The sequence below is a fragment of the Mycena indigotica genome (assembly GCF_014461135.1).
Source record: "Mycena indigotica strain 171206Taipei chromosome Unknown Mind.scaff0016, whole genome shotgun sequence".
Taxonomy (NCBI): domain Eukaryota; kingdom Fungi; phylum Basidiomycota; class Agaricomycetes; order Agaricales; family Mycenaceae; genus Mycena; species Mycena indigotica.
Genome location: NW_023503015.1, coordinates 790,744 through 815,959, shown reverse-complemented (window position 1 = coordinate 815,959; position 25,216 = coordinate 790,744). Strand labels below are relative to the sequence as shown.

The following is a 25,216-nucleotide window of genomic DNA, read 5'->3' as shown; positions in this document are numbered from 1 at the left end:
TGGCCTTCGTTGCTTCGTTTTTACGTACGGCAATGACCTGCGACTTGTCGCTGTTTCTCTGGGGCTGGTGTTGGGATTGGGATGACAATGCTGATGATGAAAACTTGCAGATGGCCCGCGATCTCGACGCAACATTCATGAATCCAAATCCGACTCGGGCTACCCCTTCTCCAATGCCACCTCCTCAAGGCTCCGATTGGTCTCCGTGGGCTCCAGCGGCAGGAATCCACGCAGTGCAAGCCCGCACTCCTTCTCCAATGCCTCCCAGACTCCCTTCTCCACCGAGGTGCGTTTATTGCTAGACAATTCGAGACATGCTTAGTCCAGAACTTAGAGATGGCTCATTGACCGTCCCATTACCATCCATTTCCGCACTGACTGCCGCGATGAGTACTGTCACATCCCCCAACCACGACCCACAGCTCCAGCTTGCTTGGGCACGCGATGTTATGTTCCTCGTCGACCGGACTCCCTCATTATCGACATCGCCCCTTGCACTAGCCGCTGTCCCACTTCTCCTCACTCTTGCATCGACCCATAACCTCCCTGAAGCACTTTTTCTTCGAGCGACATTTGCGTCATCTGGAGCCTACCCTAATTTTATCCCTCAAAACCCACGAGCCGCTTTCCGTGACTTCGAAACTGCCGCTCGGGCAGGTTACAGTGCTGCCTGGTTTCGCCTAGCCAGAGACTATGAACAGTTCAACGATACAACCCATGCCCTCGACTGTCTTAACCGTGGAGCGAAAGCCCGTGACCCAGCGGCCCTCCACCGACTTGGCACCGCCCATCTTCTCGCACAGCTCGGACTATCGACCGATTTGAACACTGCATTACCTTATCTCCACCAGGCCGCTTGTAGGGCCAGCTTACAATGTCCCCAACCCGCCTATGTTTTCGCTCTCATCTTACTTGGCGAGTTTACCGCTGCCAGCGTCCCGCTTCCATCGCTTGTTCAGTTTCTGCCTCCCGGCCAGTCTCACGAAGTTTATGCGAAAGCAATGTTGGAACGAGCGGCAGGATTGCATTTCGCTCCGGCGCAGTACAAGCTCGGCCACGCGTTTGAATTTGCTGTGCCGCCAAGGTCCGTTCTGCTTGATCCGTTACCGATGTTCGCTCATATTGATGCTCATTAGCGCTTTCCCATTCGACCCATTACTAAGCGTCCAATGGTACAGTCTCGCAAGTCAAGCAGGGGAGGCCGAAGCCGACATGGCGCTCAGCAAGTGGTTTTTGTGCGGAGCAGAGGGTGCGTTATATATCTCCATCGCATCAAAATTTACCTTGCGCTCATGGTTCCATTAGGTGCGTTCGAGAAAGACGAAAGTTTAGCGCGGACTTTTGCGACTAAAGCAGCTGCAAAGGGGCTTCCTTCAGGCGAGTTCGCGATGGGTTATTATTGCGAAGTCGGCATTGGTGCGCCGAAAGATGTTGCCGAAGCAAGGGACTGGTACAGCAAGGTCAGTCTTGTCTCGCGCTTGTTTTCTTTACATTCTAACAGTCCTTGCAGGCAGCCGGTCACGGAAACTCTGACGCCCCAGAACGACTAAAGGCCTTACAGCAACCGACCCCACAGACACTGGGTCGTTCTGAACACGATGCATTGACTGAAAATAAACTTGTTCGAAAACGAACGCAAGCAAGGATACGAAGCGAAGGCGTGGGGGGAGGAATGCCCGGTGGACTGACTTCCGAGCCGGAATCGTTTTCAAACCCACATCCTGAGATGCCCGATCCATATGGCGTTGGAAGGGGACGAGGTCAAGCATCGGGTCAAGGACCTCCATCGGCTTATCGACCACAACAAGGTCCACCACCCCCAGATAGAAGAACACGTGTGATGGAGTTGGCGAGGAAGAGCTCGATTGCTGAGGGCCCTGGTCCTGGAGCACACTATCGAATGGGAAGCGCAGGAGGATTCGATTATCGACAAGGAGGGGCAGGTCAGGGCGGCTATGGGTCACCCGCGCCCGTCGGTCCGGGTCAAGTCTATGGATCCCCAAATTCAAGGCCAAAACCCTTACCTGGACAAGGCAGCGGCAGAATGCCCCAAGCTCAACCACAGCAGCAGCAAAGACTGCACCCACGAGAAGGAAGTTTACCTCCTCAACAACAGCCTCCGTCACGACCTGGAACAGGCGCTGGAAGGGGATTCGCACTCAACGACCCTGGCAATGGAAATCGACCGACAAGTGCCGCCGGCTCCATCGCATCGACAAATGGACGACTTGCTGGCACGCCTCCATTAAGGAGGCCCGGTACTGCAAACTCCGGAGCGCCTCCCGCGAATCAAAACGGCAACGGAAAGCAAAATCCAAGCCAAAATGGAGACACGAGTGGATTCATCACCACAAAGACGGGCGGTGGTGGGCCTGCGACGTTTGCTGAGATGGGTTTCACCGGCGCGAAAGCCGAAGACAAAGAGTGTGTTATTATGTGATTTTTTCTTTTTTCTGCTTTTCCATCGGACCGAACTAAATCGCCACATGCACATCAGCTATAGCATTTTTTTTTCTGTCCTAGTCTTATCTCTTATACGTACATTACAAGCTGCATAACGTAGATACACATACTTGCTCTTGCGTTCTCGATATTTTATCTTGCTGTGGTTGTTCCCCTGCTAACGATGGCACCCCGATATGGGAATGATGTTTCCTCTTCGAGACGAGGGATTGATCGATAATATTGATTGGTGTGACTCGTCACACATCTCAGCAGCCTTGTCAACCACCATTGGTCTATGCATTGACCCTGCGCTCGAAACTTGTCAGACTGCGAAGGTACGATAGCTATTCATGCTACAAATCACAACGCTGACACATGTATACAGACTCCTTACACTGACCTACATATCGAAAAGGATGGCAGCACCATTGGTCATAGGCGCTATTTCCGAACGACGACCCCACGACAATCCTAGAATCTATGTTTGGTCGTGTGGCGATGAACCTTACCGAGCGCAACACGTGGATAATCTGGCGTCAAGGCAGCCTCGGAACGCCGCACCGGAAGGTGAAAGCGACGAAAGCTGCGGACCCGCGGCCGGTGGATGCATGGTCCCAGTAGTCATGGTCGATTACGGTCGCTTATTCGTGCAGCGACGACCTCGTGTGCGGTGCACAGGAAATGCGACGACCTCAATTGCTCGAAGCGCCCACTTTTAATTTTTACAATTCTCCCATTTGGTATACCAGCCGAGCGACTGCGCGTCCCAGTGCATGTGGAGGAGGGAGAGTGGGTCCCAGTGTGGTATTCTCGGGTAAACCGGAGTTGCATCGCAATTTTCTTGGTGCCTGGATGCTCAGTCATCATCGTTCGGTCCGCAGCGGGAGGATCGTCTGCCACTGGTCAACGCTGATCCATTCGGCCAGTTGGATTGCAGCATCATTTCGGTGTTTCCTTCCAAGGGAAGTGATCAATCGAAGGTTCGTCGATCTGTCCTTCTTGAGAGCTTAAGTATGTTCTTACCGCTAGATCCAGCTTCAGGGCTACTTGAAGACACTGCTCGGCCAAGTCCAATTCTCCCTTGGATTGATAACTAATTTTATTTTTGGCATTGCCACTCCGCCATTCCCTCAAGATTCTCTCGGCTTCCTGCGGATTCCATGTCCCCAATGCTCTCCTACGCTGTCGACACAGACCCGGTGTCTAGAGTGTCGGTGTGCTGTGTCTATCGAATTGTTTCTTTCATTTCCAATGACGGAGACAATTCCGAATCCCAGAATGGACATTCTGGTATGGCGGTCGTCCGTCTGTCCGTCGTCTGGCGAAGAAGGACTGGGCAAAAGTCGCGAGAAATGCGCCCACAATCCGTCGCGATTAATTCCTTGTCGACGTGTAAATGTAACAACGCAACCGAGCAGCGTGGATAGCGCCCCGTGATGATGGCAACAGATTAAGCTCAGCCGAGATCACCAAGCGCGACGCACCAACCGCCCCGCCGACAATGGATGTCGGCACCCATGCTGAGCTCGGAAGCAAGAGTCGGAGGTACACTCTTGAAACAATTATCTTCCTTGAGCGTTACACTGACTCGAGCTCCAAGGTTCAATGCTTAACCGCGTATATTCGCGAGCCGAGCCAGATACTTAAGGATGTGGACCAAATCATTCTTCTCTATCTTCCAAAGCACAGGCACAAGCACAAGCAGCCCCACCAAAGCCCTCCTTCTCCAACACGATGTCGACTTTTAACCCATACGCTCAACAAGGCTGGAACTCACAACATTCCATGCCCAGTGGTTCTCGCCCCTCGATGTATGGCGCCCTGCCGTTCTCGCCCCCAGTAACGCTGCCTACATTATTTGCCTTCCGCTTCACCTCTTTTGCACCAACAATTCTCAATTGTACTGTTATTGGCCCACAATCACGCCCATATTTCCGCGTCTTGACCGACGCGCCAGTGCAAGGCGTGACCGGATTTCAGAATGCAGCGGGGACCAACATTGCGCTGGTTCAATGGCATCGACACCCCGAGGTCGAGGTACAAGGGGCTGTCTCTCGGCAGAGGTCTTCCCAGATGTTGGCGTTGACGCCTGATCAAAGGTATATTTTTCCCACGGACAAACAGAATCACTCTGACTGTTCTTTACAGTGCTCGTGCGATGACTCTGAATAACGGCAGCAGCATGACCTTCACACCACGGGAGAACTTCATTTGGGTATGTTCCTGATTATTCATGTTGCTTCGTCAGTCTCAACTCGGCGTCAGATATATTCCAATACTTCGGATCCAGAACTTTTGGGAAGAATCTCCCGCGGCCAAACGTCTGTTACGCTTGAGCTGACGGGCGAAGCCATTCATCGTGGGCTGCTGGAATCTGCCGTTGTGGCCACGTTTTTGCTCCAATGTGGGCGCAATATCGATTGAATCAAATGCCACCAAACGTATAGATTTTGAATATTTTTACTTTTTCCCCCCGTACATAATTGAATTTTCGCCACCGATGCGATTGCACCGATAATAATAATCTAATTTTGGCAAATGAACTTGGACCCATCCCAGATGCTCCTGGCAGGGTGCATGCAATGCACCCTCGTCTCCGCTGTCCTCCCTCTATTTCGTTCGGCGCTTGTGCCTACGATGGAATTCGGCGCAACCCCGCCTTCGACCCAATCGACGAGTGCCAAAAGAATGTTATGCTCCGAATCGTTTCGTGGACCCACCGCTCCGCCAAGCTGTCCGAAGTTCGCGGCACCGGGCCCGCGAGCGCAATGGCTCATGCCTGGCACAAGGAAGAGACGGTAGAAGTTATCCGGAGACCCGATGGTGTGCGTGATAAGGTTGTGGTAGCGCTTTGAGTTGCCGGATGGTATAATCTGCAGGCCGGGATGTCAATAAGGTTTGAGGGAAGAGACGGTGACTTACAGGATCCATGCGACCATGGTAGGTCAGCAGCTTACTTCCCCGATCGCGGAAGCATGACAAGTTGCCGTCGAAAGTAGAGATGCCGCCTGGGTTGATCTCATCCATCAAGAGCAGGTGGCCTTCACCAAAGTCTCGGCCGTCAAACTTGCTGTCGTTGAGGACGGCATATCGAAGCCAGTCCTGTCTCTTTATTAGATGCTGAAGATGAATGAAAGCAAGAAGAAAAAGACCTTCGGAGTCGGAGGAAACACTCCTGTGAAGACAGTCAAGCCGAGTGGTGTACTCTCTGCCCCAGGATCAAAGCGAGGATAAACACGTTCTCCGTTTACCTTCAGAGGCGAGTAGATCTTGCGCAATGCGGCTACTTGTGGTTCCGTTAGACACCTCTCGAGGTTGGCGCCAGCACTATGGCTGCATAAAAGGACTTGTGGGTCGAAGTCGCAGTCGTCTGGCTCGGAAATGATCCCATCTGCGATTCCATCAAGCGCGTCACATTGCCGAAGGATTTCCTTTGCAATCAAGGACCGCCACTTTCGTGGAGGAATGTACGATGGGGAAGACCAAGGTGTCGGTGCACCGATAGCCTGAGCTGTGGCGCCAGCCCAGTATAGCAGATGATTCCAGTCCGTGGCTGGGGCGCCAGCAATAATGCCGTCAAAGTCATCTGGGTACCTCAGCGCAGCTTGCATTCCCTGTCTCCCCCCGGTTGAACATCCCAGATAATAGGATGTCGTATGCGTTTGTTGGTAGTACGCCTCGACGAGTAGCTTTCCGATCATGGCTTCTACATGGACCGACCGAAATGCGAAGTCGTTGATGACTTCTGGGTTGTTGAGGAACACAATCCCGTTTCGGCCGTCGTGTCCGTTGTTAGAGCCGACCGTTGCGAAATGCATAGACGAGCCGTAGTCCAGCTCAGCGTAGTCGATACAGCCACCAAGTCCACCGTTCCCTATGGCCAGAAATCGACCATACCATTCATCCGGCAACCATGCTTCTGCCCGAACGGACGAAGTGTTGCTTGTGTTCGTGGTAAACTCCACACGGCATAATGACGCAGTGACATCCGCTTTGGATGTGCAGGGCCCAGATGTCGCCACGCTAGAGCCTTTATGAACATAAGAAAGTCGAGTTATTGTCGTGTTTTCGAGGTCAAGAGTTTTCAGGGAGAGGCACGCTTTCTCATGGGCGGACTGGGAGGAAAGGATAGACAACAAGCTAGGTAAAAGCCTTGTGAGTAGATTGAAACTTGGGAGTTGGAAGTCCATTGGCTGGGAGCAAATCTAAGTAGATGGCATCCGCAGAAAACAAACCCTGATGCCGAATCACTGACGTCATGACTCATCGGGCCGGAATCTTTTTATACACGTATAACTTATAAGTAGTTCAAGCATTCAACTTTCGCAGACAAAGTCAGATCCATCCCAAACACTCTTTGCAGGATGCAAGCAATGGCTTCTCGTACGACCATCCGCCGTGGTGCCAATGATGATTTCAGGCGCCAGTCCGTTTTCAACCCAATCCACCAGAGCTAACAGGATATTGTGCTGCGAGTCGTTCTTTGCAGCAGTTGTTTCGCGGCCCAATTGGCCGAATTTTGTTGCTCCTGGTCCTCCTGCACAATGACCCATGCCAGGAACGAGGAAAAGGCGATAGAAGTCGTCAGGCGTGTCGAAGTCTTGGGCGACAAGATCATGGTAGCGTTTAGAGTTGCCTGACGCAATGAGCTTTGGACATCGAGTAAATAAACCAAGGTACATTCATGACCGAGGTAAGGGACTTACAGAGTCCATACGGCCGTGATAGGTCAGGAATTTACCTCCACGCGCGCGAAACACGGAGAAGTCTCCGTCGAATGTCGAGATACCACCTGGGTTGACTTGGTCCATTGCGCGGAGGTGGGTTTCGTTGAATTCACTACCATCAAAGTGAGTGTCGTTGAGCACGGCATATCTGAGCCAGTTCTGCCAAATCATCAGAGTTAATGACTAGACATTGAGGGTGGTTACCTTCGGAAAATCTGGAAATGCTCCTGAAAGCAGACTAGCACTGGCGGTATCATTTTCGGCGCCAGGATCAAAACGAGGGTAAATGAGTTTCCCATCAACATAAACGGGCGAGTATATCTTGTGCAGAGCGTCTACTTGAGCTTGTGTTAAGCAACTCGTTGAGTATTTCCCGCACAACAAGACCTGAGGATCAAACTTGCAGTCGTCAGGTTCGGTTATTGTCCCATCCTCTACGCCGTCGAGCAGATCGCATGTTTTTAGAACCACTTCTGCAATGAGGTCGTGCCAAGTGTCAAGAGGGATATATGATGGCGAGGATTCTGGCGTCGGAGAACCAAGATGCTTCGCTGTTATGCCGGTCCAATACTGCAAATGATTGAAGTCTGTCGCTGGCGCTCCCGCAAGAATCCCGTCAAAGTCCGCTGGATATTTAAGGGCAGATTGGGTTCCTTGACGTCCCCCAGTTGAACAGCCAAGATAGTAGGACTTGGTATGGGCGTGTGTGTAGTATGCCTTGACGATTTGCTTACCCACTACGGCTTCAACGTGAATAGCTCGAAACGCGAAGTCGTTGATAACCTCTGGGTTGTGTAGAAATTGGAAGCCGGTAGATCCATCCGTGACCGTTGTTTGAGCCCACAGAGGCGAAGTGAAGGCTGGAGCCATAGTCAAGACCACGGTAGTCGATGTCTTCAGGAATTCATATGAGAATTCAAGGAGAAACAAAGTGACGCACAGCCGCCCAGCCCGCCATTTCCTAGCCCCAAGAACCGACCATACCACTCATCCGGAAGCCATGCTTCTGCTCTAATGTACGAGGTAGGACTTGTCTGTGTGGAAAACTCAACGCGACATAAAGTTGTGGACACACGCAAGGTGATTTCTGGCGTAGAAACTGAGGAGCCTGCGGGCAGGTAGGATACGTTGGTTATGGTCGTATTTTCAATATGAATGCTGGATTTCAGGTCCAAGCACGCTATTTCGCGAGTATTTGGTCTATCCCAGGACGAGACAGAGCCGAGAAAAGCAGATATGAGGTTTGGCAAGAGGCTGAAGCCAGGAAGTGGAAGGTACATGGGAATTGAGCATCGTGGGACTGGACAAACTCTAGTCTGTCAGTCGTGACCATGATGATATATGTTGACCACAGACTACAACCATCGAAGAATGTCTAGTGAATACCCTTATTCCTTCCTTCAAGATTCTACTACGGTTTTTCAAATTTCACTTGCCGCAAGTCCTTGGATGAACAGGGTCAACACGATTCCCACATCCAGAACGGTTCAACTGACAACTCTTACCTGAAACACATAGTTCAAAATAGCATTGCTCTTGGTAGATATTTCATTGAAGCGGTTGCGGCAGACTCGCACTGTTTGCGAATCAGGCCGACGCTAAGCAATGATGATATATTGCTGGGCCGAGACGACTCAAATGCTCGGGCCTTTGGTAACTCGCGAGAATCGCATCCTTCAGGTCTGGTTTACCAAGATTCCAGGCCGTTGTTCCAGGGAAACCTCCCTTCCTCACGCCAAGTACCGAAGAGAAATGCTCTGCGGGAATCCCTGCGGATTGTCTTTCCGAGTCCTTGCCGAGTCGACATCACCATATAAGCGGAGGGCAGTGTCGCAGACCGTGAGCGATGGACTCGGGCACACTCGCACAACCTTCATGGCCGGCTGGAATGACCTGAATTGAATATTCTGGATGTCTACCATAGCGGAGAGGTATAAAAGGCCCTGAAAATGACCAACTTCTTCATTCTCTCCTTTTGTATGTCTAGCTTGACGTTCCAGCTCATTTTACTTGCTGCCATTGGTACGGTTCTGATCAATGCGCAATCTCCAACGTTACAACTGGGCAACACTACACTGAATGGCACCTACCTCCTCAATGGCTCAGTGGAGTTCTTTGGAGGTCAGTCACTCCCACTCACCTTTCCTCAATAACTTCACCACAGCCATCCCATACGCTGAACCTCCGATCGGTGCCCTTCGCTTCAAGTCTCCCATTAAAAAATACGAGCTGAATGTATCCACCTTCAACGCTACCCAGTTTGGTAGTCCCTGTCTCCAGCTACCTCCAGTGAGTGTTTATATCCAGCCTCTTTTATTAATCTAACCATTCTCAAGACTGGCCCCGGCTCAGAAGATTGCCTTTTTGTGAACATTTTTCGACCAAAAGGTCTTAGTAGCCATGCAGCGCTCCCAGTCATGGTTTGGATTCATGGAGGAGGATTCAAATGTGAGTGATCTTCAGAATGAATATTTGCTTGATTCTTGACTGGGTTCAGTTGGCAACCCCTCCAGCTACAATGCTGCAGCCCTTGTTTCCCAAAGCATCTCACGCGTCTGTCCTGTTTCCTTGACGGGCTTGACCCAAATCTGATATTTTATTATATGTAGGGCACTCCCGTGCTATACGTCAGTATGGCATATCGCCTCGGGCCGCTTGGCTTTCCACAGGGTGTCGAGGCTGCAAATAAAGGTGCTTTAAATCTTGCACTTCAAGATCAACTTACAGCACTGCAATGGGTCCGTCGCAACATCGGCGTGTTTGGAGGCAATAAGGATAAGGTATCACTTAGCTTGACTCAGACTTGCCAGTTCTCTGACTCTTAATCAACAATCAGGTCACACTGTTCGGCGAGAGTGGCGGCGCTGCCTCAGTTGCTGCATTGCAGGTGAACAATAAACTGAAGGGATTGATTAGAGCTTTGGTGAGTACTTACCGTGACCAGGTAGCAAGACTAACCTCATCGTATTGGAGTAGATTCTCGAATCAGGCACAACAAGCCTTATACCCACCTTTGGCGGAACTCATCGTCAAGACGATTGGGACAACTTTGCGACGGCTCTCCCGCCTTCCTGCTCTCACCGGCGACATGACGTCTTCGACTGTCTGCAAGATCCTTCATCGCAAGTCAGTAGCACAGACCTATTAACTGCAGTTTCAGCTGCAAATTCCGCTGCAGATGAGGATTATCCTTGGGCCCCAACCTTGGATCACGATTTTCTCCCCGATTTACCATCAAGCCTCCTTCAAGCAGGAAAGTACACGCACGTGCCAATGATCATCGGAAATAATCTTGACGAAGGTATTTCAATATTGTTGTTCAGTTTGCTTCTCCTGATTGGTGCAAGGGACGTATTTCGCAACGCCGCTCACCAACTCGACCAGTTTTATACGCGATCACATGATTATGAATTTCACGTCACCTAATTCGTCAGCTTCCAAAGTCGGCCGTGTCGCAGATCAACTCTTGCAATTGTACCCAGATATTCCTGCACTTGGGTCACCATATAATACTGGCAACAAGACCTTCGGGTTGAGCTCACAATTCAAGCGATATTCGGCTATTTGTCAGTTCTTTTAGCTCTGTTCCGATCTGAATCTGACTATGACTCGAAAGTGGGCGATATTATGTTCCATGCTCCAAGCCGTTTTGCCACACAAACAATGACATTTGTCAAGGCTGGAGTGCCCGTCTATACATACTTATTCACCGGTCCGGTGGCTAGGCCACTTTCACCTCCCCCATATTCGGGAGAGCCGGCGAGTCTCGATAATCTCGGCGGTAATTTCTGGCGTTCTTCTTTGGTATTTGGTCCGCTTACTTGTTTCTACAAGTTGTGCACACCGGTGAGGTGCCCTATGTATACAATTTTACCGCTGCTTTCAAGGAAGGCGATGTAGCGGCAGCTCTTGGTCGGATGATGGTTGACTATTGGGTCTCTTTTGCAACCAGCCTCACGCCGAATGACGGGCACGGAATTCAACGCCCGGATTGGTGCAAATATTCTCTCGACGCTCCTGTGCGTTACTATCTTGCAATTGGTGTTGCGCTGACAGACCAGTTTGTTAGATGAATCTCGAGTTGAATAGTAACAAGACGGCCATGATTTCTGTGCGTCTCCAATTCTATCCTATCTATCCTATCCTATCCAAGCTTGTCTTGTTGTCTCTTGTTTTCTCAAATGCGTTGATCTAGGACACCTATCGCTCAGAGCAGATCAAGTATATCAATGACAATGCGAGAGTCTTCAGTCACTAGAAGAAGCTTCTTACTTCAGACCCAGTGCTTTAGCTACTCTGCTGTACTCCTCCCACTTCAAAAGTTATTTCCCTCTTCCACCTTGTTCGATGTCCATGAGAGTTTGCGACGCATCAGGACCATCACCTTCGGCCATCAGGCGCATCGCAGAAACATGACAGGCTTCTGAGTTCTCTCTTTTTCCCCACAACAACGGATCGGAGCGCAGCATTGAACCACGACCGCCACGGAAGAACTCACTCACCAGACAACAGCAAAGCAACAGCCACGGAACCATGCAAAGTTGCCCTTCTTCCGGAGAAATGTGGTGGCCCGCATTCACTTGACGTTGCGTTGATCAGTTCGGCTTGTCGACTCTCTTTTGGGCAGTCGAAAGACCACCGTATAAAGACGCGCGGCAAAGCGCCATGCATTGTCATTGTGCCTCTTCTTCATTTCTGCACGTCTCTTACTGACCCGGGGTCAGCTCTTTTCTTTTTCTTTTCATCGTCCCTGCCTTTTTCCCTTGTGCCGTGCACTTTTCAACGACCCCCCTTACACATCATGGTCAAAGCCCTCGCTCTACTGCCGTTCTTCGTCGCTCTTTTGGCCGGCGCAGCCCCCATGCCGCATGTGCACGATGGAGCTCTGATTGTGAGTTTCATTTTTTCTACTGTGTTTTCGATGACTTCTAACTTGATTAAAGGAACGTCAATTTGGTCCGCCTGGAGGCGCGCCCCCACCAGCTGCTGTACGCGCATTTCCCCCCCTGCAGCTTAGTAATGCTGAACATCGTCAGGGGCCGCCAGCTGCGGCGGGTGCTCCGCCCGCACAAGGGCCTCCCCCACAGAGGCAAGGTGGCGGTCGCGGCCGTCCGGGTCAGGTATATTATTCCTCGGTTCCTTCATCTTATTGTTGATGCTCTATCAGGGTCCCGGACAAGCGCCAGCCGCACCTGGCGGTGCTCAAGTGCGTCTACTTTCTCCCTTAAAAAATTGTCATATTCAACTCTTTGTGTTCTCCTAGGGTCCTCCGCCGCAAGCTGGCGGGCAAGCGCCAGCCGCATCTGGTGGTGGTCAAGTGCGTTTGATCCTGATCTTCACTGTTGAAATTATATTCAACTTATTGCTAGGGCCCGCCACCGCAAGCTGGTGGGGTTCAGGGTCAAGTATGTCGATTTTTGCGCCATTGATCTCGATGTGCTGATAACACTTTAGGGTCCCCCAGCTGGCGCTCCTCAAGGAGGTCCAGGCGGCGGTCGCGGTCGTTTTGGTCAAGTAAGCATGCTCCTTCTAGGCTATCATGTTCTGATGTCTCTTGTCGCACCGTAGGGTCAAGCCGCGCAAGGTGCACAGGTTTGTTATTCACCATTGCCTCAACGTTCAAGTTCTGACCAATGAGTTAGGCTGGTCAAGCTCCACCCCAACTTCAAGGCGGCGCTGCTGCTCCAGTATGTTCTATCTCTATAAAAGGGGACAGGATGAGATCTGATTATTGATCAGGGCGGCGCACCAGCAGCCGGTCAAGGTCAAGGTTTTGGAGGCCAACGAGGTGGACAAGGTGCTGGTCAAGCTCCGGCTCCACCCGGCGCTGCTCAAGCACCACCTGCTGCTCAAGCACCACCAGTACCACCAGTGGTCCAAGCACCACCAGTGGTTCAAACACCACCAGCCGCTCCAGTCCCTCCCGCCGTTGCCGTATGTCCTTCTGTTCCTCTCCTGGATCATTGATTTATTCGAACCAGGGTCGCGGTTTCCGCCGAGTAGCTCTCCGTAATGTGCAACCCTCCGGTCCTTTCCCCGCCATTCCAGTGGGTAGTTTGTGAAATCTCGCATTCTCTTTTTGACGCCCCATTAGTGCAGCCCGCTTGCTTTCGTGAAAGCCGGCGACCCCGATGCCAATCTCGTCAAATGCCGCAATGCTCCTGCAGGAGGAATTGGAATCCAGGTGCGGCCCGTTGCGCAGCACATCCTTTTCATGCATTTGATATGCGAGTCTAGTGCACGAACAACCCCAATCCAGTTGAGCTTCTCCAGCCGGTAAGTCTTGGCTGCCTCCAAGCTGTCGGAAACATGGAGCTAATTTCGCTTGTTAGTGCAGCGAAGTTGAGGGCAAGCAGGTCATCATTTCGGAGAACGCTGTTGCCCCTGATGTACGCACGCCTCTGTGGTGCCCTGCAGATTTTGACTGACATGTTTTCAGGCCAACACGATTGTTGTTTCGCCTCACCTCTTTGACGGGTTCGGTGCTGCAGGGCGTCGTGGCCTCTGACCATGATAGTGCCTTCCAAAGAAACTGTAATATCTTAACGAATAAATCTATGCTGTACTGGAAACATAACTACGTCCTGATTACACACACACACCCACACACCATTGAACACCGGAGACTAAGCTAAACCCGAATCACTGCGGAACCTGGGTATCAGGAGGTTTTTGGACTTAATCAAGGCTGTCAGCCAGCCACCGATTATAATGCCCCAAAGAACTCCGAAATAAGAAGAGCCGCTGGCCTGAAAAATTGTCAGAGAGAGGCTGGATAATGCAAGGAGGACAGACCCTGCCGTTGGTGAGGACGATGGCTTCAAACGCGGTCTTGTAGTTCTTTAGTTGTTTGCTGTTAACAAACAAGAGCACGTTCTTCGCGACGAGTGCGGCATGGTCTTGTGCTTTAATCGCCTGCTTCTGTTCCGGCCATTCAACGATATCGCCTGCCGCAAAGACATTCGGGAAGTCGAGCAGCTGCAGCGTGGGCTGGACCTTGACAAAGCCAGCGGGAGTTAGAACCCCGCTCCCGAGAGATTGAATGTATGCGGTATTCGGCCCTGAGGCACCCGTGGTCTTTACCACAAGGCCGGCCGCAATTTTGAGTCCGTTTTGGGTTGTGACAGAGTCGGCGGTAATGTTGTCGATGGGGACAAGTTCGTTGAGTTGCAGGTTGACGCCCCGTTTGGCGAGGTCGTTCGCGACACGCCTGCGGTAACGCTCGCTGTAAGAGTCGTTAAGCAAGAGGCGCTGGCCATGGACGATCGTCACGTCTTTAGCTGGCCAGATGTCTTTAAGCTCACCCGCGAGTTCTAGATTAGAAATGTCCAAGTTAAGTGACGAAATTGGGGAGAGGATGAAACACACCGCAACCAATCGCGCCTCCACCAACGAGAAGGTAATTTTCGGCGCCGGCGAACTCGTCCTGGCGGCTCTTCACGTACTCCTGCACGTCTCCGAGAGAGTCGGGAAATGCGATGGGGTATGACCACGCCAGCCCGGTCGCCAACACGAGTATATCATACGGCACCGTCTGTCCACTCGCAAGAGTTAAGAAGCCGGAACTCTCTCCAATTTGCTGTGTGATGCTCTGGACAGAGTCCTGGATGAAGGTGCCTTTGCCGCCATGAAACAGCTTGTCGTATGGCACCAGGGCAGACTCTGTTGACGCCAGGTTGTACTTGTCGGAGACCACCATCCTGAGCGTGGCTGGCAGCAGCACACGGAATGGCCGTGGGTCAATGAGCGTCAGCGCGTATTTTGACGCATCGAGTTTGGCGGAGAGTGGGCGGGCGGTGTTGATTCCTGCCGCGCCACCGCCGAGAATGACGACTGGCGAAAAACGGGTGGTTTGTCAGAGCTGCGAGCGCAGGGGTGGGAGAGACGTGCTATACTTGACTTTCGGTCGTCGTTTTTCTTCGCAGACATGGTATCACCGTGAGGGTGGGTGGAAAAAGAACAGATCGCCGCGTGGTTCTAACTTTGATCTACCGAGGGGCATCACCGAAATTATCTTATCATGGGTCGTTCCGGCGTGCACCAAGCTTGCACAGCAATTCCACTGAAGCTTTCCGTCTCCTTCCGTGCGGTATATGTCCTCTTATCTTATTCCTGCGCGCCGTCTGAGTCGAGCTCTGTGTTACTATGGAGAAGACTTCAGTGTTCACTTAGCCTTGACGGTGATGTCGCACTAAGTAATCTTCACCACCAGCTCTACCATAGACAAACAGAGTCCGAGAAATGGACCTGAGCGCCCGTAATCGTTACGCGCTCTGCCACGTAAGCTCTCAACCGGTGCTGCCTGCCGACGAGGTCCGTTTACATAAGCTATAATCATCGCCGCATGTGACTTCGAGTTTTTCTCTCTCTTCTCCGCTTTACAATAGAAACAGTCACTTTCTCAACAAGTATCACCCACGAACGCCGCGAAGTCATATGAAATGCAGCCTATCAAGCAGAAACAACCGTCAGAAACAGCCGCGCGTGTTGAGCCCAATGGTTGCTGGATCGGAAGTCGTTCAAGAGTCGGACCCACAGCACTATAAAAGCATTTCCGCGTCTAGAAGAGCTTTGGACCCTTCCCATCCTTCGCCTCCAACTTTTCCCAATCGGCCTGTGGTCGTTTGCTTTTTACCATCTCCTACCAGTAGTGCAGTGCACTCGACGTTTGAACGATGTACAAAATCTTTGTTCTTCTCTCCATCGTGACAATTCTTGCGGAATCGAGCCTTGCTGCTCCTCTCGAGGTGAGCGAGGTTTATCTACACACTTTAACTTGACTCAAACCCGGGAAGGCTCGGCGTGGTCGAGGCGGTAAAGGCAGAGGCAAGGGAGCTGCTCAAGCAAATTCCGCGACCGGAAATTTGGTCCAGGTCTGCCCATCTTATGAACCAGCTTGTTTCGATTGCTGACCGTTCTTAGTGCACCAGCTTTGATCAGTCTGCTGCAGCGTTCAGCAACGGGGATGGTCCTGACGTCAAATTACCCCCTGTTCGTTCCCCCATCTCATTCACTCTTCACACCGGAAGTAAACTCTTATGGGTCATAGTGCTCTACAATCATCGCCCCGAAAGTACCATTCTCTGTGAGTATGCTGGTTATACTAATTAACAACATACTGATTGCGTTCTAGTGCACGAATATTCAAGCTGTTGCAAACGCGTTTGGAACCGCTCTCGTGAGTGATTGTAAGCTTGACGCTTGATCGACTAGTTCATCATCCTATCTAGTGCAACACCATCGGCAATGCCAGTGGCGCTCAGACTGTCGCAACTCCCCCTGAGGCTGCCCCAGCACCTCCAGCAGAAGTATTTTCTTCATATAATATCCTTATCATATTAATCTCCAAGTCAGGCTGCTGCAGGAGCCACAGCGGGGGCTAAAGGAGCGACGCAGAACACAGCTCCGGTTACCAAGGGCGGCGCTGCTCCGACCAAATCTACAACTCAAAGCGCCAGTCAAGACAATCGTCCAATTCGGGACAACACTTCGCCTCCCAGCATCACAATCGGAAATCTCGTTCAGGCATGTGTCCAACTTCGAGTATCCTTCGAAAACGGATACCAATAACTTTCTCCAGTGTACCAGCTTTGATCAATCTGCTGCAGCATTTAGTAGCCCAGATGGTCCTGATCTCGGGATCTCTCAGGTTAGACATCCTCAACTGCAAGCTCTGTTACTAAGCTAATGATTTATCAGTGCTCGAGTATAAAGGCTCCGAAAGTGCCTTTCAATGTGCGATACTGGGCTGACATCATGGCTGACATGGACTCATCGTGTTGTTCAGTGCACCAACATTCAAGCTGTCGCCAACGCATTTGGCACGACTCTCGTCAGTGGTTCCTGACTACGGTTTATACGAAAACCTTATCTGTTGACGTTCGTTCAGTGCAACACTATCGCGGCTGCCGCGGCTCTGGACGCTCCCGGTGTTGCAACCCCGATTCCTGTTTGCATTCCACACTTTTGTGGTGGCGACTTTGCCCTAACGACTTGTAGTGCACTGACTCGACAGACGGACTGGACAACAAGATTCTGCCCGATATTGGGCTACCGCAGGTACGCATCGTCGTGCTCTCGACGAATGGTTTTTAACGAGCTGTTGCAGTGCAAGACCGTTGTTGCGCCTCAGATACCTTTTAGTGTGAGACGACATTTGCGGGTCCAATGAAACACATCTCATACGTACGTATTTAGTGCACGACCAGCGAATTGGCGGATCTGTTGGGCCTACCTTCTGTGAAGTTTCTCCTTCTCCGGCGGTCTTCAATACTCATAGTCGTTTAGTGCAACGATGCAGGCAAGGCATCAACACCCGCGACGCGATAAGGCCAACAGAGAAGTCTCAAGTTTGCAAGTGTACTACTTTCTCGTTGTAATCACCGAATCTCGAAAGTCGATTTGCATTGGGATGGGACCAATTTAACGGAAAGAACTTGAGAGAAGGCTTGCGGCGGCGGTGTCGGATATAAGTGAATAAGGTGATTGGTAGGGACCGAGAGGTTCCATTCCAAGGATGAAGTCTCTGCATATGGGCGTCAACAACAAGTTGGAAATCTGAATTGCGCTTGTTCTTATAAGTGCTTCCGGCGTGTGCGCGGCGATGGAGTTGCTCGACAGACAGATTGATTTTTTTAATTGTGAGGGGTGGCTTCTTGTCGATGCATGGCTACATACTGCCTCCGAGAAGCAGAGTTTGAACTCTCCTCCGGGGTCGTTCATTCAATTGGCGGTTCTTCTCCAATATTGCGTGGGAGCCGTCGAATTTAAACTCCGCGGCCATCACCGAAGCCGGGCCGCTGCCTTCCACCGATAAGATTCCATATCGAGAAGAGGAATGAGATAGAGAATGCTAGTAATACATCTGGGGTACGTATCCAAAGGGCTATAGCAAGGTTCGAGAGATGACTACAAATACAAGGTTATTTTGGTTGACACACAACTTCTGTCTCCGAAGAAGGCGAGAACGAAAGCGAGGCCGAGGCGAGGTGGTGCTACAAAGGATGATGAGGGCTAGTACCGATACAACGGAAAAATGGAAACAGTGGGTTGCATCGAACAGCAGAGTTCGAGCGAAAATGCAGACTAGAGCGTGGAGTTGGTCTAGGGTATGGTTGTGAGGGTATTTGCAAGTTGGCGATTAGGTGTCTTTTGGCGAGCCTCGACATTGGTGTTAGCCGTTGTGGGGTGGGTAAGCGCCGTACGGTGCGTATTGGCTGGGATCAGCCTGATGATGCTGCATCTGATGCTGCTGGGGAGGGCTAGAAGTATAGCCAGTATGCGGGGGGCTGGGAGTCACAGTACTAGTGTAACCTGCTCCAGGCGGCAGCAGGGGTCGGTAGCGTCCAGTGGCGCTGATCATTTGTTCTGCGCGATCCGGTGGGCTTCGGGAGCCATCATCACGGAGCGGACTAGAACGATAGGCAGTCGGGGAAGGGTAGTGAGAATAAGAGACAGTCGTGCCGGCGGAGCTAGGGCCAGGCTGGTTGTATAAGTTGTAAGCCAAGGGATTGTGTTGCCCGTGTGGGCGAGTCGTGACGAGGGGCGTCAAGGTCTGTGGAAAAGGAGCGGAGCTAGAGCTAGGACCAGTTATGATTTCCGGTAGTTGTGAAAAGAAGAGAGCTGCGACTAAAAGCGCGCTAGAGTGTTCAGCAGGAACAATAACGAGTCCACCGCCAGTGAAAGAAGAATCTGTCCCCCAGGGGGCAATCGCGACAAGTTGTTGCTCGAACAACATTCGCGAGAGCGAACGAAAAGTCGCAACGTTGACAACATTCGAGTCAGGGTCAGGATGACGGTCAGGCATGAATGTAGAGATGGGCGGCGCATGCTGTTGAATCCATTCACGGACTTGACGTTGGATAGGTCGTCCGTGAGCAATATGCGCAAAGAAGTGGGTCGGCCATCTAGCTACATCGCTGGATAGTTCATTGAGAAAAAATGATAAATTAAGCAAGCAACACAATAACACACCTATCACCGTCAGTCTCAACAGCGGTGACGCGAATCTCCTGGTTGCTCGCCGGATCTGACAACCTCATACCGCGCACAGTAAGAGTCCCTCTCCACGGTCTGCTAGACATGTGGCTGTGAGCTTGAGCAGCGGGAGGCGGTATGAAGTTGTCAAGATGGGTTGGGAGGCGGAACACCATGGGAGGGATGCGACGAGAGGAAAGAACGAAGGGAAAACCGGAAAGGAATGACGGTGCATCGGAAAGACACTCGGGTCTTTAACCTGGTCAGAAACGCGTGAGTACAATTCTTAGGCGCGTCGCGAGGAGCGCGATTAAGGAACAGAACCGTCATGGTTTAGCATCAGAGAAGCCGTAACCATCCGTCCACCGGCCCACGGCTCCGGCTAGCCGATTTATTCTCCGGTGACCGGCGAGAGTCGGGTCTATTTGTGGGTGGTGTAAAAAAGGTTCAAGAACGGTGCGAGGAGAGTTCTGGAGAGGTATCTTTCTCCATTGCTTCGTTTCCTCTGAGATTTGCGGACTAGGGGATTTGGATCGTCAGTAGATCAATTACGTAACCAGCTCATTAACGCACATAGCGACCGACAATGAAAGATTAACAGCGGGGTCGTCGGGCAAGGAGAGGCATCGGGGCCGGGATAAAAGAGACTTGCAACGGAACAGCCCACGTGGCACTCACGTTTCCAAGGCGGAATCCAAGTTTATGAGAAAAATGTCACGGCGTCGTCGGACTCGTCATTGGGCAGGTGTTGCTGGATGCGGCTGTGGTGCCTGTTTTTCCCCAACAACCAACAGACTCGGCAAACACCTTTTTACTTCCGTGGTGAAGATCATTGAATCTTATCGTCATTTGTGGTGCACAGAAGCTCTCTCACCGTTTATTTGTTGCAACGCGATAAGTCAGTCTAAACAGCTCAAGCGAAAGTGAGCGTTGCGATCGGATTATATATTGGAATCGAACTTCGATTTAGTGCTAATGGGCTTTGCCCTTCCCCTTTCCCATCGGATCTCTCACCGCTCGTGGTGCTGGTGACGATGTACGGGTGTCTTGGACCCCATCCTGACTTGACCCAAAGCCGAGCCATCGATTATCGTCTTCTGGTTGTGTTTGGTAGAGATGCAAGCTCTGACCCTCCATATCAAGTTGGAAATCCCAACCTGGTTGCAGAAGCCAAGGCTTTTGGACCATACGTTGCAGGGTTGGATGAGCCGGGACAGCGTTTGTCGACGTATCATATATGGTTGCCTCACTCGAGAGGGAAGAAGCGCGAGAACCGAATGTCGATGATTCAGTAGTTGAGGAGGGAGCCAAAGACGTGAGAGGTGATAAGGAGCGTACTGGCGTGGCCAGTGGAGCAGGTCGACGAGAGGTTATAGCCGGAAGTAATTTAGAGCGTGGTAAAGGCTCCTGTGGCTTCAACGTCTTGGATGGTAGTCGTTTCCGCGGAGCTTTGCGTTTTGGCTCCGGAGCGGGTAATTCTGGGGGTGGAAGACCTTGCGCTCGTCTGGCCTGGCGGGTAAGGACGGGCATCCTTTGAAGCAATGAACAACCGTTTGAGTTCAAGTAGGCAAGTCTCTTTCAGACATGAATGCAACGTGTTCCCTTTGAGTCTTTGTGCAGACATCACGTCCCGTCCCCTTTATTTCAAGCCATGAGGACTTGTTCTCTTGAGTAGATGTAGGCAGTGAGATAGTGCATCGTTGAAATGAACTTGAAGATATCTTGACTGTGTCAAGAGTAACATCAGTTCCAGTTCTGAGTTGTGTGTCCTTGTGTGGTCATATTTGGCCCGTCATGCTAAGATTGATCGGTTAATACTGCGTACTGCGAGCTGTGGAAGAGCTGCAGTGCCGCTGCGGGCTGCGCTCCTGTGAGTGTTGAAGATGGTGACCAAGAATGACGAAGATGAGTCTCTCATAAGCACCGCCATCATTCTCGCTCTTCCACCAACCACCACCAACTATGGAGGCCTTTCGCCTGCAAAAGAAATATCCTGATGTCTCTCGCGAGGAGATGTTCGACTTAATAAATCGCTTCAAGTGAGTACCGCGATGAGCGATTAACTCGCTGTATTGAACCCGTTCACAAGCGCGATTCACACTGATTCTCCCGGACGTGTCGATAAGGCTGTAGTCCTACAGACACTACAAGCCAGTGGAGAGTCGTATGATCTTGCGCGAGAAACACTCAAGAAAGTCAGTGTTGATGCAAGTGGGAAGGTTGAGTTGGAGGATTGGGTCGAGGTGCGTTTGAGGTGGATTGATCTCAGAGCGATCGAGACTAAACGGTCTTATAGCTCAATGTCAAGATGCGTTCCGAGCGGGCAGCACTCGTTACCAAGGCAGGCAAGGTGACAGTACAAGGCTCGAATGCGAACGTGAGCCACACCATCAACGAGGACGAGAGAACGGAATTCACCAACCACATCAATAGCGTGTGTCCCGCTACCACTTTTTCGGCCGTCATCTAATCAAGAGCAGGTCATCGAGAACGACGCCGATGTCAGTTCGCGGTTTCCCATTCCAACTTCAACAATGCAGATATTCGAGGAGTGCAAGGACGGCCTCATCTTGTGTAAACTCATCAACGACTCAGTCCCAGATACCATTGACACCCGTGTCCTCAACAAGCCCACATCGAAACGCCCACTGAATGCTTTCCAAATCACCGAAAACAACAACATCGTCATCACTTCAGCCAAGGGTATCGGCTGCTCTGTCGTTAATATCGGCTCGACGGACCTTGCCGAGGGCCGTGAGCATCTTATTCTGGGCCTTATATGGCAAATTATTAGACGCGGACTTCTTGCACAAGTTGATATCAAGCTACACCCAGAACTTTATCGTCTTTGCGAACCCGGCGAGACGATCGATGACCTACTCCGTCTTACTGCCGACCAAATCCTTTTACGGTGGTTCAACTATCACCTAAAAGCGGCCGGATGGAATCGTCGGGTCAATAACTTCAGCCGCGACGTTATGGACGGCGAAAATTACACCGTTCTTCTCAATCAGCTCAAACCTGACCAATGCTCTCGCGCTCCATTGCAGACCCGCGACCTTCGACAGAGGGCAGAACAAGTCCTTCAGAACGCAGCTGCCATTGGATGTCGTCGTTTCCTCACGGTCTCATCTCTTGTTGCCGGGAACCCACGTCTGAATCTCGCATTCGTTGCTAATCTTTTCAACACACATCCTGGTTTGGAGCCCCTCGATGAGCAGGAGGCAAAAGACTATGGTGCGATCGAAGATTTCGATGCAGAGGGTGAAAGAGAAGCACGTGTGTTTACCCTATGGCTCAATTCGCTTGGTGTTGAGCCAGGTGTCTTCAACTTATTCGAGAACCTCAAAGACGGTCTTATCATACTGCAAGCATTCGACAAGATTTTACCAGGCAGTGTTGTATGGCGGCGCGTCTCCAAGCCCAAGGGCGGCGTTTCCGCGGAACCCGTCTCGTATGCAAGCGGTGGAGCAGGCGGAGATGACGACGAAGGCGCTGACATTGGTGTCACACCAAACCAGAGCCAGCTCTCGCGCTTCAAGGCTGTTGAAAATACTAACTATTGTGTTGACCTGGCCAAGCAGAATGGGATGCACATGGTGGGAATCCAAGGCGCCGATATCACGGATGGGACAAAGACACTTGTGCTGGGTCTTGTATGGCAACTAATGCGAATGAACATCGTCAAGACCCTTACCCAACTGTCGAAATCAAATCGCCCAATTTCGGATACGGAGATGCTCAAGTGGGCCAACACCAAGGCCAACTCGTCACGTCCCATTCGCTCATTCAAGGACCCTTCCATCACGACTGGCTTGTTCTTCCTGGACCTGTTGGAAGCTATACGACCCGGAATCGTCGACCCCGCACTTATACTCGACGTTAGTGCCAATGGTGATTACGAGGACAGGAGACAGAACGCCAAGTTGGCGATTTCAATTGCCCGGAAGATGAACGCACTCATTTTCTTGGTTCCTGAAGACATTGTGGACGTTCGACCACGGCTGGTTCGTTATCTCTGCTCTATATGTGAACTTTCTCACTGGACTTTGGTAGATCCTCACATTCGTCGGAAGCTTGATGAGCATTGCGCAACAGTAATTACAACAGACATTTCCGAAACCAAATTTGTACAGGTACATAAGCAGCTAGCTAGGTATGGTAAATTGGACTTGTTGTTAACGTTATATAGCTTGTACGCGAGGAAATGTAAAGCAGTCAATAACAAGCAAGTCTAGGCAGTCAGTTTTTATTCTGCCTCCGAGAAGGTGGACGCGTTGGCTAGGGGGAGACAGCACAGCTCTTCCGCCCATCCAACGATGTTATGGGAGGACACTATCGCGGTTGGTAGCGGTCTGGGCGAATGCGAGCGTAGTTGGTCTGGGACTGCCAAACTCTGTCCGTGGCGTCGCCGGCGGTGCGCGCGAGAATATGGCGCTGGGCCATTCAATTGAAGTCCGCACTGAGTTTGCCTCGACGGCAACTTTGCGGACTGAAAGTGTGAGCCGGTTGATCATGACAGAAGTCATGCTGCTTGGTTGTTAGAGGAGATAGGAGAATGATAAGGAAGAGCACGTACTACATGCTCGGCTGGGCATTCATAAACTTCAAACCTGGTCGTGCATAGAGTGCGAGTCCCATCCAGACTATGTTGCCCGACAGGATGACACAGAAATAGAGCGTCCCGTCCCATCGCATGGTGCCAAGAATCGAGGTGTGGCCTGGCCTGTCGTCCAGTCGGAGAATGGAGTGGAGGGCAGAGCGCGCTCGGCGACCTGCTGCGTTGGCGTTGGCATTGGCGCGGTTTACTTGCGAGCGGACCCGGTTGAATGTCGCGAAGATGGTTAACCCGAACACGATACTGTCGAATGCGATGGTCACGGCGAGGTATGCGGTATCCCTGAAGGAAGTTGTTGTCAAGCAACAATTTACACGCGTCAATACTAAGCTTACATGTGTGGATCAGAGTAGAGAATGCAGACTGAGCGGTGGGTGGTCAGGACATGCTGCCCAGTCGTAGAACACATACTTTGGAAAGAGTCGAGGTCGAAATGTGGTAATGGAAGGGCTGGCGGCATGATAAGCTTGGACAAGGCGGTGAAATCCGAGACCAAGTACCGTTATTCGTGCCGGGGAGCGACATGGCGTAAAAGACGATGATGCATTCCGCGAGGATGAGGGCCCACAGAAAAGTACAGATATATCTGTTTCTGTTCATCAGTGCGAAGACGCTGTAGAGTTGGGCGTAAATATCGAAGCTTTTATCATTGGAAAACCCCACCGAAATAGAAGTACAATTTCTGCCGGGACGACGATGAGAAGGGTTTGAAGCCACTCTACAATAGCGAATCGGTTGCAGCTGGCGCAAGGGATAAGTATCAAGCAACAGTACTTAGACTGGAAAAGTCTACATCTATTAGGCTGTGAGTGAGTTTGTTGGCGTAGTGAGAGATGACACACTTCATGGGTCCATAGTGGGGAAACGTAGGCTGATTTGGGGTCTTAGCTATGTTTGTTGACGCTCCAGACGATAGCTCACCGAAGAGGGTAATGATGGCGAAGGCCAGTGGGCAGTACCGGTTCTGCATCCGCAATCGTGAGCCTGAGATAAGCTCTGCTCAGGGCAAGCCACACACCATAACGAACAAATAGAACATGCTCGTCTTGTTTGCCTTCCATATCAGCTCCACCTCATCGGCCAGCGTCAGGAAGTAGTCGAAAAATAGCAGGGCGAAGCAGCCGGCGAAGTAGAGCTGGGATTATCACGAATAAGCTTTGGTCCGTTGACAACTTGTGGGACAGACCTTGAGAGCGAGGCTGGAAGTAGCACGGGTCAGTGCGGGCTTTTACTCATGAGAAGTAGCACAGACAGATCCTCTGCCAACTGGATGATCTCAGGTGTGAGTGTGTTCGTGTCCATGATGGGTAGTCCGCTATAGTGGCCAGGCGAGGAGGCCGCCATGGCCGCCCCTCGACGCTCGCAGAAAGCCGGTGGCGGTAGGAACGGAGTTTCCCGCTGTTGGCCGTTGCTCTTATAACAACTGTGAACCCGGATTTGTGATTTCTCG

General features: G+C 51.4%; 11 protein-coding genes across 11 annotated transcripts; 6 read left to right on the top strand and 5 right to left on the bottom strand.

Moving 5' to 3' along the window:
* Positions 1-32: 32 nt before the first annotated feature.
* MIND_01360900 (uncharacterized protein) lies at positions 33-2,440 on the top strand (the record flags this gene model as incomplete). Its single annotated transcript, XM_037370038.1, has 5 exons — positions 33-286; positions 335-1,084; positions 1,137-1,249; positions 1,306-1,460; positions 1,511-2,440. The coding sequence occupies 5 exons, from the start codon at positions 33-35 to the stop codon at positions 2,438-2,440; spliced, it is 2,202 nt and encodes a 733-aa protein (XP_037213594.1).
* Positions 2,441-4,179: 1,739 nt separating this feature from the next.
* MIND_01360800 (uncharacterized protein) lies at positions 4,180-4,869 on the top strand (the record flags this gene model as incomplete). Its single annotated transcript, XM_037370037.1, has 3 exons — positions 4,180-4,544; positions 4,594-4,660; positions 4,711-4,869. The coding sequence occupies 3 exons, from the start codon at positions 4,180-4,182 to the stop codon at positions 4,867-4,869; spliced, it is 591 nt and encodes a 196-aa protein (XP_037213593.1).
* Positions 4,870-4,970: 101 nt separating this feature from the next.
* Positions 4,971-8,452, bottom strand: MIND_01360700 (Carboxylic ester hydrolase; the record flags this gene model as incomplete). The annotated part of the gene is made up of 8 exons (XM_037370036.1): positions 4,971-5,318; positions 5,368-5,547; positions 5,598-6,585; positions 6,904-7,094; positions 7,152-7,331; positions 7,377-7,909; positions 7,956-8,066; positions 8,113-8,452. The coding sequence occupies 8 exons, from the start codon at positions 8,450-8,452 to the stop codon at positions 4,971-4,973; spliced, it is 2,871 nt and encodes a 956-aa protein (XP_037213592.1).
* A 669-nt stretch (positions 8,453-9,121) lies between these two features.
* Positions 9,122-11,430, top strand: MIND_01360600 (Carboxylic ester hydrolase; the record flags this gene model as incomplete). The annotated part of the gene is made up of 12 exons (XM_037370035.1): positions 9,122-9,293; positions 9,337-9,461; positions 9,509-9,620; positions 9,670-9,725; positions 9,782-9,952; positions 10,009-10,095; positions 10,149-10,473; positions 10,520-10,738; positions 10,789-10,953; positions 11,007-11,191; positions 11,242-11,283; positions 11,368-11,430. The coding sequence occupies 12 exons, from the start codon at positions 9,122-9,124 to the stop codon at positions 11,428-11,430; spliced, it is 1,722 nt and encodes a 573-aa protein (XP_037213591.1).
* Positions 11,431-11,837: 407 nt separating this feature from the next.
* Positions 11,838-13,680, top strand: MIND_01360500 (uncharacterized protein; the record flags this gene model as incomplete). The annotated part of the gene is made up of 16 exons (XM_037370034.1): positions 11,838-11,850; positions 11,897-12,063; positions 12,116-12,160; positions 12,209-12,292; positions 12,340-12,378; positions 12,436-12,489; positions 12,542-12,577; positions 12,627-12,686; positions 12,741-12,764; positions 12,815-12,859; positions 12,912-13,106; positions 13,154-13,219; positions 13,267-13,356; positions 13,410-13,448; positions 13,505-13,561; positions 13,612-13,680. 16 exons carry the CDS (start codon positions 11,838-11,840, stop codon positions 13,678-13,680), a joined length of 1,083 nt encoding a protein of 360 aa, XP_037213590.1.
* Positions 13,681-13,798: 118 nt separating this feature from the next.
* MIND_01360400 (Apoptosis-inducing factor) lies at positions 13,799-15,131 on the bottom strand (the record flags this gene model as incomplete). Its single annotated transcript, XM_037370033.1, has 4 exons — positions 15,068-15,131; positions 14,541-15,005; positions 13,968-14,485; positions 13,799-13,921 (listed from the first exon to the last, which is right to left on the bottom strand). The coding sequence occupies exons 1-4, from the start codon at positions 15,099-15,101 to the stop codon at positions 13,799-13,801; spliced, it is 1,140 nt and encodes a 379-aa protein (XP_037213589.1). The 5' UTR covers positions 15,102-15,131.
* A 716-nt stretch (positions 15,132-15,847) lies between these two features.
* On the top strand, positions 15,848-17,501 carry MIND_01360300 (uncharacterized protein; the record flags this gene model as incomplete). Its single annotated transcript, XM_037370032.1, has 15 exons — positions 15,848-15,919; positions 15,968-16,045; positions 16,095-16,163; positions 16,222-16,257; positions 16,306-16,350; positions 16,403-16,480; positions 16,527-16,697; positions 16,753-16,821; positions 16,872-16,907; positions 16,960-17,004; positions 17,062-17,121; positions 17,172-17,231; positions 17,281-17,316; positions 17,370-17,411; positions 17,460-17,501. The coding sequence occupies 15 exons, from the start codon at positions 15,848-15,850 to the stop codon at positions 17,499-17,501; spliced, it is 939 nt and encodes a 312-aa protein (XP_037213588.1).
* Positions 17,502-18,345: 844 nt separating this feature from the next.
* Positions 18,346-19,324, bottom strand: MIND_01360200 (uncharacterized protein; the record flags this gene model as incomplete). The annotated part of the gene is made up of 2 exons (XM_037370031.1): positions 18,346-19,090; positions 19,146-19,324. The coding sequence occupies 2 exons, from the start codon at positions 19,322-19,324 to the stop codon at positions 18,346-18,348; spliced, it is 924 nt and encodes a 307-aa protein (XP_037213587.1).
* A 796-nt stretch (positions 19,325-20,120) lies between these two features.
* Positions 20,121-20,678, bottom strand: MIND_01360100 (uncharacterized protein; the record flags this gene model as incomplete). Its single annotated transcript, XM_037370030.1, has 1 exon — positions 20,121-20,678. The coding sequence occupies one exon, from the start codon at positions 20,676-20,678 to the stop codon at positions 20,121-20,123; it is 558 nt and encodes a 185-aa protein (XP_037213586.1).
* A 414-nt stretch (positions 20,679-21,092) lies between these two features.
* MIND_01360000 (uncharacterized protein) lies at positions 21,093-23,249 on the top strand (the record flags this gene model as incomplete). The annotated part of the gene is made up of 5 exons (XM_037370029.1): positions 21,093-21,187; positions 21,238-21,391; positions 21,445-21,582; positions 21,629-23,155; positions 23,205-23,249. The coding sequence occupies exons 1-5, from the start codon at positions 21,111-21,113 to the stop codon at positions 23,247-23,249; spliced, it is 1,941 nt and encodes a 646-aa protein (XP_037213585.1). The 5' UTR covers positions 21,093-21,110.
* A 221-nt stretch (positions 23,250-23,470) lies between these two features.
* MIND_01359900 (uncharacterized protein) lies at positions 23,471-25,179 on the bottom strand (the record flags this gene model as incomplete). The annotated part of the gene is made up of 11 exons (XM_037370028.1): positions 25,019-25,179; positions 24,953-24,965; positions 24,785-24,901; positions 24,688-24,730; positions 24,607-24,637; positions 24,430-24,507; positions 24,267-24,379; positions 24,178-24,216; positions 24,102-24,129; positions 23,728-24,048; positions 23,471-23,678 (listed from the first exon to the last, which is right to left on the bottom strand). The coding sequence occupies exons 1-11, from the start codon at positions 25,108-25,110 to the stop codon at positions 23,471-23,473; spliced, it is 1,083 nt and encodes a 360-aa protein (XP_037213584.1). The 5' UTR covers positions 25,111-25,179.
* Between the last annotated feature and the right edge of the window lie 37 nt (positions 25,180-25,216).